At 40.1% G+C, this 13,542-nt stretch overlaps 1 protein-coding gene across 1 annotated transcript in view; it reads left to right on the top strand.

The window, feature by feature from the left end:
- Nucleotides 1–3,500, top strand: part of LOC116093322 (calcium-activated chloride channel regulator 4A-like) — a 21,199-nt gene extending 17,699 nt beyond the window's left edge. Inside the window, exons 12-14 of the mRNA XM_031374659.1 lie at nt 1,193–1,363; nt 2,326–2,559; nt 3,048–3,500. Coding sequence (XP_031230519.1) covers nt 1,193–1,363; nt 2,326–2,559; nt 3,048–3,460 — 818 coding nt within the window. The 3' untranslated portion in view covers nt 3,461–3,500. The remainder of the gene's footprint in view (nt 1–1,192; nt 1,364–2,325; nt 2,560–3,047) is intronic.
- Nucleotides 3,501–13,542: the final 10,042 nt, after the last annotated feature.

Below are 13,542 nucleotides of genomic sequence, written 5' to 3'. Positions count from 1 at the left end.
GGCTGCTCTGTAGGGAGGTGGTACTGAAGGAACTGTAATGGCTGCTCTGTAGGGAGGGGGTGCAGAAATCCTTTCCGTGCACTCCGAGTTCTCCTGTGAGTGGAACCTTGTGTGGAAGTCAGTGAATAAAATAACCAATCTGTCCACACATGAATGAGTAAAGACGCCTATCAGTGCATTTTGCAATGTCATTCTAAAAACTTGCCTTCTGCTATATTTGACTATTCTTAGAGTGAATATCACATTTTCTCTCATTGCAACAATAATTCCTCAACTACCTCTCACCAATTCCCAGCCCTGTCTACACTGGATGTCACTTCATGCTCCTTGCATCATTTCCTGGTATTTTACTAGATTACCAGATGAGCATTTAGTTCATAGGGAGAACAAACTAATTTAAAGTTCCTTTACTGGAAAGGAAGAAAAGGAAAAGACTGCGGAGAGCTGAGGCCAGCGCTGCATGCTTCTGTGTACAGAGGAGTCACGTGAAGAATGGGGAAATACATTTTTTAATTTATCTAGTGACCCAAGTGCTCATCTTTGTAAGAGACTTATACTACAACATTTCTGAGATTCCCCCAAACATTTATTCCAAGAGTAAAATGTAATTTTTCTGAGTTGAATTACAGAGATATGTCATTGGTAGTATAAAAACAAAACCAAACAAAGAAAAGGAAAGAAAAGAGAAGAAACTGAAGTTGTTGACTATAAAGAAAAAGAAGTGAATTTGGTAGCTCAGGAGGAATTGTGATAATTAAGTCTTACATGAAGCGACATTTGCCACAGGAAGGGCCTAACTTATATAAGCAGAAGATAACACAGGGAGATTAATTTAGGAAACTGACAGTCAATCAATTGGAAGATAAATGGTAAGAAGAGTCTTATGACCTCTGTATAAGTTGGCAGGGCACAGAGAGATACAGTATTAAAGTATTTATGTTGCATACACAATTATCAGTGTGGGTTACAGTGTTATATAAGTGCATGTATATACATACCAAAGTGAGTCAAGGGTACACCACTCAATAATGTATTATTTGGGCAGAAACTGATGGAGATGCACTCCCACTGAAGTGTGAAACTGTAAGCACAGGAAGAGGCTATGCATATAAGTCCAAGCGTGTGGTGAAACGCACACTAACTTCTCATCTGTTACAGTGACTGTAATCCATTTCTTCATGCTTTTAACAAGGGGCTGATGCTTTCAAGGACGATGGGGTCTACTCCAGGTACTTCACAGCTTATTCAGACAATGGCAGGTATAGCTTAAAAGTCCGTGCAGATGGAGGAACAAACTCTGCCAGGAGAAGTTTACGCCATCCGTCAAGCAGAGCGGCATACATTCCAGGCTGGGTAGTGGATGGTGAGTGGCTCCTAGTTTCAGAAATCCAGTGAATCATTTTCATGATTTCAAATAGTGGAGGCTGCAAACATTTTACAGTTCAAAATATAACTCCCCCACTTCTAGAGTGAGATCTTTATACAACTACCTCTACGTTAACACAATCTAAGCAACCAATGAATGCTGAAAACCTATCAACTAGCAATTGTTACTGTGGAATATTCTTGGACTATCAGCAACAATGTCCACCTTTCAGCTCCAGACAAAAGAGATGAACACTACACTAGGAACAGAAGTGCAAGCCAGTGGGTAGTCTGTCCTCTGAGGTCCATGTGCTCTCACGTTTTTAAGCTTTGACAGAAAGCTAAGTAATGGAATAAGAGCATTACGTCTTAGCACTTTGGGCATGAAGGGACGCGAGCCATCTGAATGTTAAGGATAGAACTGGTGTTGGTTTCCCCAGACACATTTCTGATCAGAAAATAATTGAGAAATGAAGCAATACTTTTCTTAAGCCATATGTTAGGAAGGCATGGTGACATACTCCTGTGATCCCAGCACTTAGGGGACAGAGGCAAGAAGAAGGATAAGGATTTCAAGGTTGTCCTTGGCTACAAAAGTCCATTTGAGGCTAGCCTAGGTTTCATACCTGCCTGTTTGATTTTGGATCTATTTTGATTTCTTTTGTTTTGTTTTGCTTTGTTAATTTATGTAACATATTATATAACATCCTCATTAAATGCACTGTTCATTTCAAAGCAAGTTATTGTCCTATTTGATTTGACAATATCCTGGTAAGAATTCTGGAGGATGAATTATTCCACAAATGGAATGCTTATGACTGTAGCACAACATGAAATTACAGAGTAGGAATGTAAAGAGAAAGAAGAAAATAAAGACAAGGAGGGTCAGGAAGCTAACTAACTGAGTTCTAAAAACAGTAGACAGTTTCAATTGATTTAACTAGAGAATTTTAAATGCAGGAGAAATTCAAGGGAACCCACCCCGACCCGAAACAACTGAGGCTACCCAGCCAGTCCTGGAGAATTTCAGCAGGACAGCGTCTGGAGGGGCCTTTGTGATGTCCAATGTTCCAAATAGCCCGTTGCCTGATATGTACCCACCAAATCGAATCACAGACCTCCAGGCCACACTTGATGGGGAAGAGATCAGTCTAACATGGACAGCCCCAGGAGATGATTATGATGTTGGAAAAGGTAAGAACAAGAACACTTGTGGGTTGGCCTAAGTGAGAGATGTCCAGGGTGATGCAAGAACAGATAGGTCAGCTAGAGGAGAGCACTTATGACTGACAACTCAGTCAAGAAGGACTTTTAGGATCTGATGTTTTATAGCTTATGAAACAGGCCTTGCTTTCCATGCATGGCTGTCTTTAAAAGTCAGAAGTCACCTGGGCACTGGTGGCTCATGCCTTTACTCCCAGCACTTAGGAGGCAGAAGCAGGCAGATTTCTTAGTTCTAGGCCAGCCTGGTCTACAGAGTGAGTTCCAGGACAGCCAGGGCTATACAGAGAAACCTTGTCTGGGAAAACCATAAATAAATAAATAAATGTCAGAACTCAGCTTTTACAGAAAAATGAATAAGACTTTTGATGTAAGCATGACTAAATATTTGTGAGGACAATTAGAAAGAAATTTAATATGGTGTGATATAGTAACTAACCCCACACATAACATTTTTTTAGTTCAACAGTATATCATAAGAACAAATGAAAATATCATTGACCTCAGAGACAATTTTAATAATTCTCTTCGGGTTGATACAACTAGCCTTATACCAAATGAAGCCAACTCCAAGGAAACCTTTGTCTTTAAACCAGAAAATATCCCTGAAGAAAATGCAACCTACTTATTCATTGCCATTGAAAGTGTCGACAAAAGCAAATTGAGTTCAGGACTATCCAACATCGCACAGGTAGCACTGTTCACCCCTCAGGCAGAGCCTATCCCTGATGAAAGGCCACGTTCCGGAGTTAGCATTTCTACTATTGTGCTGTCTGTGGTGGGCTCTGTTGTACTAGTTTGTATTATTGTAAGTACCACTATTTGTATCTTAAAGAAAAAACGGTCCTCATCAGGAGCTGGAACAACATTTTGAAAAGCAACATGAATAAAAAGATATTTCTGAGTTTTTAAAGTATACCCCATGTGATCATGAACTCAAAAATAATTTCAAGAGTGTCTAAAAGATACTTTAATCAAACCCATTCTGTGTAAAGCTACCAATATGAATGTTGATAATTTTATCTACTTATCATTGTGATGAATAAAACTGGTTTTATATTGACCTCTTTTTGTGTATTTTTTTCTGATGGGAAAGTTTTCTGAAATGATACTTTAAATTGCCTGAAGAAATTCAAGGTGTCTATTTAAGTAGCTAAAATACAAAATAAAAGTGAAAATCAACAACATTTAGAGGGAGAAAAGGAAATTTGCTCTTGTCATTATCAATATAAGTTAATGGCATAATAGTAACTCAAAATCCCAACTCTACATTACCATAGTGAAGATAATACTTATTTTAATTCATGTATATAGAAGATACTATGTTAATTATTTTACTTTATTTTGTGTGTACATATGTATGTGCATATGCATTTATATGAGGATAAATAAATAAATATTTTTATTTTTATTTGTGGGAATGGGTTCTCTCCATCTATCATGTGGGCCTTGGAACTAAACTCCTGTTGTCATGCTTGTAGCAAGTGTCTTTATTCTGGGCCCAGGAAGATACCATTTTTTAAAGATCAGATAGCACTTGTTTATATTTCAACATAACCTAAATACCTCTTTTCTCATGAAACCCTACCTACTTGTGTATATTTCATTCATCTTGAGAAAGAATTGTTAAAGCTATAGACTATTGACTTTTTCCAGAAAAAGAAAGCAAGATATGTTAAAGATTCATTTTAATCCATCACTCAGATGCACAACCTAGGGGTCTGAGCATATTGATGAAATGGAGTTAAGGGAGAAAGAAAGGATGTTGAGAAGAGTAGAGTCACACATTGCAGGTTACAATCCTTCCATGAAACCAAGTTAGCACAGATATGGCTTACTTCACACAACACCAAATGCTGGTAGGGATGGGAAGAAAGAGAGACCTTTACTCGTGCTTGGTGTGAATGTACATTGGTGAGTTTAAACCATGAAGACCATATGACCCAGACGAATCACTCCTGAGTATACACCCAAAAGCTTTTATGTCCTATCTCAGAGGTCCTTGAACAGCCATGTTCACTGTGGCACTTTTTGCCATGGCCTAGATGTCCATCAGCAGATGAACAGGCAAGAAAATGTGGCGCATTTGTATACCAAATTATATATAACCACCCACAAAGAAAAATAAAATCATGACATTTCAGAAGAATGGATAGAGTTGGAAATTGCTATGTGAGCAAGTGTACCAGAATCATAAAGACACATTCTCCCTGTTTTTTTCTCAAAGGTCAATTCTTTTTAAATATACTATACTATAATAATATAAATACTATAATCCTGTAATACTTCTTGACTCTTCAAATTGAAGTTCCATTAACCATATTTTACTTTGAACCTCTACTAGTCTATGTTGCAATCATCTAAATGATTGGAACAATTATGTGCCCATATTTTCTCTATTTACTTGTTCTTCAATCTTTCTTTACTAAAATGTATCCCATTAAAGTCTTTTAAAAAGGTGTAATTGTATTTAGAGGTCATCTTTGTGCTCCTGAACCCAAGGCTCTGAAGGAGAGGTGAGTGCCTATGAAGTCACAAAACCTACAACTTCCTCTCTGCTCCCTGTGTTTATAAAGCAGGGGCAAGATCCCCTCATCCCCTCACAGAGCAGTCCCTGGCTATGCCTTGTCAGAGCATGACTCTCAGACATCCATTGGACTGAGTACAGGGTTCCCAATGAAGGAGCTAGAGAAAAGACCCAAAGAGCTGAAGGGATTGCAGCCCCTTAGGATGAACAACAATATAAACTAACTAGTACCCTCAGAGCTCCCAGGGACTAAAACTCCAACCAAAGAGTACAAATGGGGGGGACTGATGGCTCCAGCAGCATATGTATAGCAGAGGACGGCCAAGTCGGTCATCAATGGGAGGAGAGGACTTTGGCCCTCTGAAGGTTCTATGCCTCAGTGTAGGGGGATGCCAGGGCCAGTAAGCAAGAAGGGGTGGGATGGTGAGCAGGGGGAGGGAGGAGGGAACAGGGGATTGTTTTAATTTTTGTTTTTTTTATTTTATTTTATTTTTTATCTTTTTGTTTTTGGAGGGGAACCTGGGAAAGGAGATATTGTAAATAAAGAAAACATCTAATAAAATAAAAAATTTTAAAAAATCAAAATGCAAAATACAAAAAGCTCCTAACCCAAAACATTGAGGTAATCCAAGACACAATGAGAAGACCAAACCTAAAGGCAGTAGATAGAGAAGAGAGTGAATATTCCCAATGTTAGCATCCAGAACCTGAGGCAGATATATGGGCGGGTCCACAGACCTGTTGCCAGGGCAACAGCCACCATATTCCCAGAATCCATTGGGTTCAGCTCCCACTTTTACCTGGACTGCTACGTCATGACATATATATATATATATGGGTACTTTCCTCCATCTTTCTCTCTTTTCTTCTCTCTCTCCCCTCTCTCTTCCTGTGCTGCTACCCCCCACCCCCTTCCAATTAAACCTCTTACACGTGGAACTGCCTGGGCCTGGTGTCTGCAGACGCTTCCTGCCGCAACTCAAAACCCATCATTTTGGTGCTGAGACCCTGGAGCGTGGCAGTTTGCGTCTACCGACTGGCTCCTCACTGCCGGGGCAGACAGGGTACACGGCCACGTGGAGCGGCCGCTGGGACCCTGGCTGCCAGGTAGAGTGGCTCCCTCTGCCGCCGCTGCTACATTCCATCCCACACAGGGAGTGCTCCCAGTACCCTGCCCAGGGAGCGCTCCCAGTACCACCATAGAGGCTGCTGTTCCGCGTGGAGAGCACCGCTCACCTGGCTACAGGTCTGTGGACCCGCCCATATATCTGCCGCAGGTTCTGGATGCTAACACCCAACTTAAAGGGCCAGTAAATAACTTCAATACAATTATAGAACAAAACTTACCTAACCTAAAGAAAGAGATGCCCATAAACATACAAGAGACCTACAGAACTCCAAGTAGATTGGACCAGAAAAGGAATTCCTCCCATCACATAATAGTCAAAACACCAAATGCACAAAACAAAGAAAGAATATTAAAAGCCTTAAGGGGAAAAGGTCCAATAACATACAAAGGCAGTCCTATCAGAATTACATCAGACTTCTCATCAGAGACTATGAAAACTAGAAGATCCAAGACATATATTATACAGACTCTAAGAGAACACAAATGACAGCCCAGGCTACTATATTCAACAAAACTCTCAATTACCATAAATGGTGAAACCAAGACATTCCATGACAAAAACAAATTTACACAATATCTTTCCATAAGTCCAGCCCTACAAAAGATAATAGATGGAAAATACCAACACAAGGAGGGAAACTAAACCCTAGAAGAACCAAGAAAGTAATCCTCTTTAAACAAACTCAAAAGAAGATAGGCACACAAACATAAAAATAACATCAAAAATAACAGGAAGCAACAATCACTATTCCCTAATATCTCTGAACACCAATGGATTCAATTCCCTGATAAAAAGACATAGCCTAACAGACTGGATACATAAACAGCACTAAACCTTTTTGCTGCATACAGAAAACACATCTCAGTTTCAAAGACAGAAAATACCTCAGAGTAAAAGGCTGGAAAACAATTTTCCAAACAAATGGTCCCAAGAAACAAGCTGGAGTAGCCATTCTAATATCGAATAATATCAACATTCAACCAAAAGTTATCAAAAAGGATAAGGAAGGACTCTTCGTACTCATCAAAGGAAAAATCTGCCAAAAATGTAGCTGTCCAGCAGTTAAGGATGAACTGGGTTACCTGAAAGGGAGGCTAAAAAGGATGGAGTGTGATGGGGGTGAGAATAGGATGAAGCCAAGACAACATTTCTGATCAAGGCTCTGATCAAAGTTTAATTTTTAGCACTGTGTTTATATAGGGAAAACCCACAAACCCATCCTTTGTTTTGGGTGGAATGAGTTACAAAGCAAGCTCTGCAAGCACTCAACTCCTAAAAGCTACTATAGGAAATTGCAAATGCTGGGAAGCCAGGGCATTCTAGCTAGGTTGTAAAACCATCATGGGTTTGTGTAGCCTACTCAAGGCTGGGGGAAGGACACAATTCCCCCTTTTTTGTTTATTAAAGATGAGCTGGACAGGAGCACAAGAGTTACTTATTTTCTTAATCCCATCTAGGGAATAGAGTGGCTAAGTGACTGTCCCTGTCTTGGGTATGCGACTATATTGCTCCTTCTTGCCTATCATGTACGATTTGTTCCATAATACCTGGTCCTTTGGAATTATAAGAATCCCAGTAAAATGAGTAACATTAAATTGTCTTCAAAACATCTCAAATGCTTGACTGTAATAGCCAGTTCCATTATCTGATTTAATCTGATTTGTTATACCAAGCATAGTAAAATAATGCAGCAATGACTAATTACATTTTTAGTTGCTTCTCCTGTTATAGCAGTTGCAATCAGATCACCCAAAAAGGTGTAAAATCACATGTACATACTTGAATTTTCCAAAATCAGATATATGAGTACCATCCATTTGCAATAAATGATTAGGTATAAGTCCTCAAGGATTAACACCATTATGTGATACAGGTAGAAATTGAGGGCATTGAGGACAAGTCTTTTCAATTTGACATGGACATTCTCTAAAAAATACCAAATTATTGTCTCAAGCTATTACTATTTTGATAATGTAAAGAATACTATTGGAGTTGAAGATATGGCTCAGCGGTTAAGAGCTCTGACTGCTCTTCCAAAGGAGCTGAGTTCAAATCCCAGCAACCACATGGTGGCTCACAACCATCTGTAATGAGATCTGACACCCTCTTCTGGGGTGTCTGAAGACAGCTACAGTGTACTTATGTATAATAAATAAATAATAAATCTATTTTAAGAAAAATAATATGGTAGGGCTAATTGTTCCTATGTATGGCCTAATCATCTGCCTGGTATAGAAATCTGCTGTGGCATTGCCCTGAGAGGTCTAGGCAATCCAGTATGAACTCTTAAATATCCTATAAAGTAAGGAACAGTACATTCTCTTAAATTGAGTGTATTTGCATAAATAATTGCAAAATTTGAGAATTAGCAGTATCTAAAAAGGGAACAATTTCAAGCAATTGTAATTATAATTGCAATTGTATTAGTTATCAGTATACAAATTAAAACCTTGAATTTTCAGCATTTCAAAAACAGTGGCTATAGCACATAATTTAATTATTTATGCTGAAGTGGAGGAAAACTCAAGAGAATAAACATGTGATCCAATTACATATGCTACTTTCCCATTAGATGAGCCATCTGTAAATACAGTAACCACTTTCTCTATTGGCTATATATGTAAACTTACAGGAAATACAAAAGCATGCATAGAGGCAAATTGTGGCAACTTGTCTTTTGGATAATGATTATCAAATTTGCCTAAAATACTTGCATATGCAATAGGCCAAATATCAGTATTCTGCAATAACAGATTTAATTGCTGTTTGGAATAAGGAATATTTCAGCAAGTTCTTAAGACATTCTTTCTAAAATACTTTCTTGATTTTATCCTACAATTTTGTATTAACACAGCAACAGCTTGATAATAGGGTATTCAAACTTAAATTGGAGATGAACAAAGATGAATCCACATTAATGGTCCTGTCTCAGTCAGGGTTTCTATTCCTGCACAAACATCATGACCAAGAAGCAAGTTGGGGAGGAAAGGGTTTATTTAGCTTACTTCCACATTGCTGTTGATCACCAAAGGAAGTCAGGACTGGAACTCAAGCAGGTCAGGAATCAAAAGTTGACACAGAGGCCATGGAGAGATGTTACTTACTGGCTTGTTTCCCCTGACTTGCTCAACCTACTCTCTTATAGAACCCAAGACTTCCAGCCCAGGGATGGCACCACCCACAAGGGGCTCTACCCCCTTGATCACTAATTGAGAAAATGCTCCACAGCTGGATGTCCTAGAGGCATTTCCCCAATTGAAGCTCCCTTTTCTGTGATAACTCAAGCCTGTGTCAAGTTGACACAAAACCAGTACAGGTCCCTTTTGAAAAGAATTCCTGTGGGCACATGAGAAGCAATAATGCAAACATCTAACAATTGTTCTATAGTCTATATAATATATCTGTTGTTGGCTAATGCTTCCTCTACTTTCTGCAAAGCTATTTGTCCCTTACCAGTTAATTTGCATCCCCCTTGAGAACATCAAACAGGCTTAAGTCCTCTTATGGTGAGCTGAAGGTAAGGTCTTAGCCAATTAATATCTCCTAGAAGCTTTTTAAAGTAAGTAAACTATCTTTTCTTATTTGAATTTTCTGTGCCACAGTTTTTTTAGGATGTAACTGATGTCCCAAATTTTGAAAAGGATATTTTCTTAATCTTTTCTGGAGCAACAACTACTCCCCAAAATTTTAAATTTGTATAAGAGCAAAGGCTTGTAGTAAAACTCCTTCAGAAGGATCAGCTAAAAAATCCTGTTGTTAAATTCGGCCTGGGTGCCCCACTCTCTGAGAAACAGGGATGGAGATTGATGTAATTAGCATGAGGTTTTTATTGATCCAGTATATTGGGGTCATCTTGCATTTGGAGCAAAGGTGACCCCAAGGAAACAAAGCTCTTAGTTTTTATACCTTTTCAGAACAGAGTTTTACAGCTTACAATGTGGTCTGGTTACAATTTACAACTTGAGCTGGTTACACTTTATCTTTCCCAGTGTTCTTTTGTTTCTATTAACCTTTCTCCTCCAGGTGAGGATTAGATACCTGTAGCTCACAGGAGGGGTGGGAAGGACATCCACTCTCCTGGGACTTTTCCTGGAATGGGGCATTCCTTGGGGATGGGTGTTTGCTCTGTAAACCCTTCTGAATCTTTTTATCTTTAGGCTTAATGGACATTCCTTGCTCTTTGGTATTTTTATGATATATCCCTGTTTGCTCAATTCTTACATTTCCCCCTCTTTCTTGGCAATATCTCAAACTTGAGATTATGTACTGCACTGCTGTATCTCATTTTGGTTAATTTCCTGATATCGCTGTCTCAGCATCATAATCTCTACAGTACTGACATGTTCTCTGATTAAGGAAACTAAGTGATTCACACTGCAGGGGCCAATAGTAAGTAATAACAGAAGTATAGTCAGTGGTCCTACAAGTGTAGAGACCAAAGTTGTGAGCCAAGGTGAGGAATTAAACCAAATTTCAATCCAGCTCTTGCCTTGAGTTCTCTCTTTTTTCCTCTGTTCTAAACCCTCCCTAATCTTAGCTAAATTATCTTTGGCTCTTCCTGAGTGGTCTATATAAAAACAGTACTCTTCTTTCAGTGCAGCGCACAGACCTCCTTCCTTAAGAAATAACAGGTCTAACCCTCTGCTATTTTGGAGGACTATCTCTGAGAGAGAGGTTAGGGATTCTTGGAGGTCAGTCAAAGTCTTTTCTATTTTTTCTATATGTGAATCAATGACAGGTCTCAGCTCTCCATACACCATATTTTGTAAGGCCATAGCAGCTGATCCTGTGGTCACCTCTGCAGCTCCTAAACCCAGCCCAAAACAACTGCCAGAGGAATCCCCAATTCTCTTTTGTGTCTTATTAAGTCTCCAATCTTGGGATCCCAGTAATTTAGTACATCCTCATAAGGGTAGTACAGCAATCTAGGCACTATCTAGACCAGAACACAAAAGTCATGGTTGTTATTTAGAATCTCTAAACTTATACAGATTGTAATCCCTATAGTGCAGGCCCACCAGCTGTCTAAGGGTGGGAAGAGGTACCCAGTAAGATTCTTTTATCAGAGGGTGTGAACTATTACACAGGTGTTGATGGGTTTGTGGGACTTGACCCACACAAAGGCCTTTTCCAGTAACAGCTGACAGGGTTATGCAGACTTGTTAATGGTTATACCTGCAATTGGAGGCTTCTAAAGAAATGATAGGAATACTAACACATGCAATACCTTCATAGTAAAGGGATGTCACATCATAACATAGCCAACACTTTTTAGTCATCTCAGGGTTCGTGGCATTTAGTACTCTGAAGGCACTAGTTAGCATATTAAGGAAAGGGTTGGTACCTTGATCAGATTCTGGAGGCTGTGCGGGTAGGACCTCTAGAGAGAGTATAATGATCCCTAATGCAGTAGTTGGTGTGGCTGTTCCCATCTTGGGAACAATTTGGGGAAGGGACTGTGGAGAATTTGGAGGCAGACGGGGAGGGCTCAAGGCTGAATTCAGGCCTAGCAGAGTATAACGGGTTTTTATCTTGAGCAGCAGCCATAACCAGACCCTGATACTATGAGGGTCCAATTTCTGTCTCCAAAAATTCTACCAGCTGTTTTTAGCAGTCTATCCACAAATTCCTGAAATGGTTCATTCCCTTGTTTGATCCCAGATAAACTCCCATTGCAATCTCTTTTCCAATCTTGGTGGGAGGGGACTTAAATTTGCTTCTACCACTGTACCCAACAAAGCTTGTGTAATAGAAGGCAGAGGCCCACACAGTGTTGGACCTGTTTTTAACTCTTTTATTACTCTTGCAATCATCTCCACTTGATTGATTTCTTTCTTAATTACATATATGAATGGGTTAGAATCCTGAGCCTGTGAGCAAACTGCAGTCAATGGAACACTGGCAGTTTAAATGTATTTTTTAAGTTTCTGTTGCAATATTAGAGCTTAACCATAATTATGGAAAGCAAAACTCAACCTCCAACAAACAATTCATTTTCTTTAAAATGAATACCAAGTGTATCACCCCCAAGATGCAAAGTTTTTGGCTACCAGTTCACATATATGAATGCATGACAGTGCAGCTTTTAATACCTCATTAAAGAGACATTGTTTTCAATCCTATCCTTTATAAGTCTAGTTTCTAGGATAAGAATTATATAAAATATTATCCCAATTTAGAAGTGTTAACATCAGGGCATCCAAAGCCTGTGGAGATGCATGGGCAGGTCCACAGACCTATTGCCATGGCAACAGCCGCAATATTCCCAGAATCCATTGTGCTCACCTCCCACCTTTAACTGTGGCCACTACGTCAGAACACATATATATATACAGGGAACATTCCTCCACCTCTCTCTCTCTCCACCTCCTCTCTTTCCACACTACTGTCCCCTCTCTCCCTCTCAATTAAACCTCTTACATGTGGAACTGCTTGGGCCTAGTGTGGTGTGTTCTGACGTGACCCGCTGTTCTAACACATCATTTGGTGCTGAACTCCAGGAATTGGCAATTGCATCAACAGCCACTGCACTGCCCAGCAACAGGGCTGGCAGTGGTCACAACCACGTGGATTGGTCACAGCACCGACAACCATGTCTGCGGTGAGTACTTGAGTTCGCAGCCCCCTCTGCTGGTGGCTATAATAGTCACAGGCTTTCATCACAGAAGCTGCCGCTGCTGAAGACACCACAACAAAGTTGCAGCTGATCTGGAGCTGCCCCACACACTGTGGGACATACGAACTTCTACCATGTGAGACACACCCCCCTGGTCTATCAGGTGGGGGTAGCCTTTGCTCAGGCCCACACCTACCCATTCAGTTTCATGTTTTCCATTTACCAGTCCACTATAATTCTCACACAGACACCAACATATTAATTGGTAGGATCAGTCAAGGGGAGGACCTCCAGCTTCCCAGGTATAGCCTGGCCAGCCTTTTCTGGGAACCATGGGTTTTACAGTCACACTTCCCAGTTGACATACGTCTTAGGACTTCTGCCATTGGTTGCCCCTCCTTCAAAAGCAACTCTCATTCCCCACTTTTTCCAGGCTCTTAGAGCTGAAAAATCCTTGGATCCATGGTGAGTTGCTTTCCACAACAGGCCAACAGGGTCTACTGGGTAGCCACTAGGGGGTTCTCATAATGACTTGAACTACTAGCTTTGGCTGATACTTCTTGGTTCTTGGATTGTTCTCTGAAGGAAACCGGCCTGCAGTTTCACTTCGTTCCATGGGTGATTTACGAACGGGAACTTGAGGTCCTGCAAATAAGAGGGTGGTAGGGGAGACAAAGAGACAT

Source organism: Mastomys coucha, unplaced genomic scaffold (assembly GCF_008632895.1).
Source record: "Mastomys coucha isolate ucsf_1 unplaced genomic scaffold, UCSF_Mcou_1 pScaffold16, whole genome shotgun sequence".
NCBI lineage: Eukaryota > Metazoa > Chordata > Mammalia > Rodentia > Muridae > Mastomys > Mastomys coucha.
The sequence above is the reverse complement of the archived record's forward strand: the minus strand, read 5'-3'. Positions and strand labels throughout refer to the sequence as shown.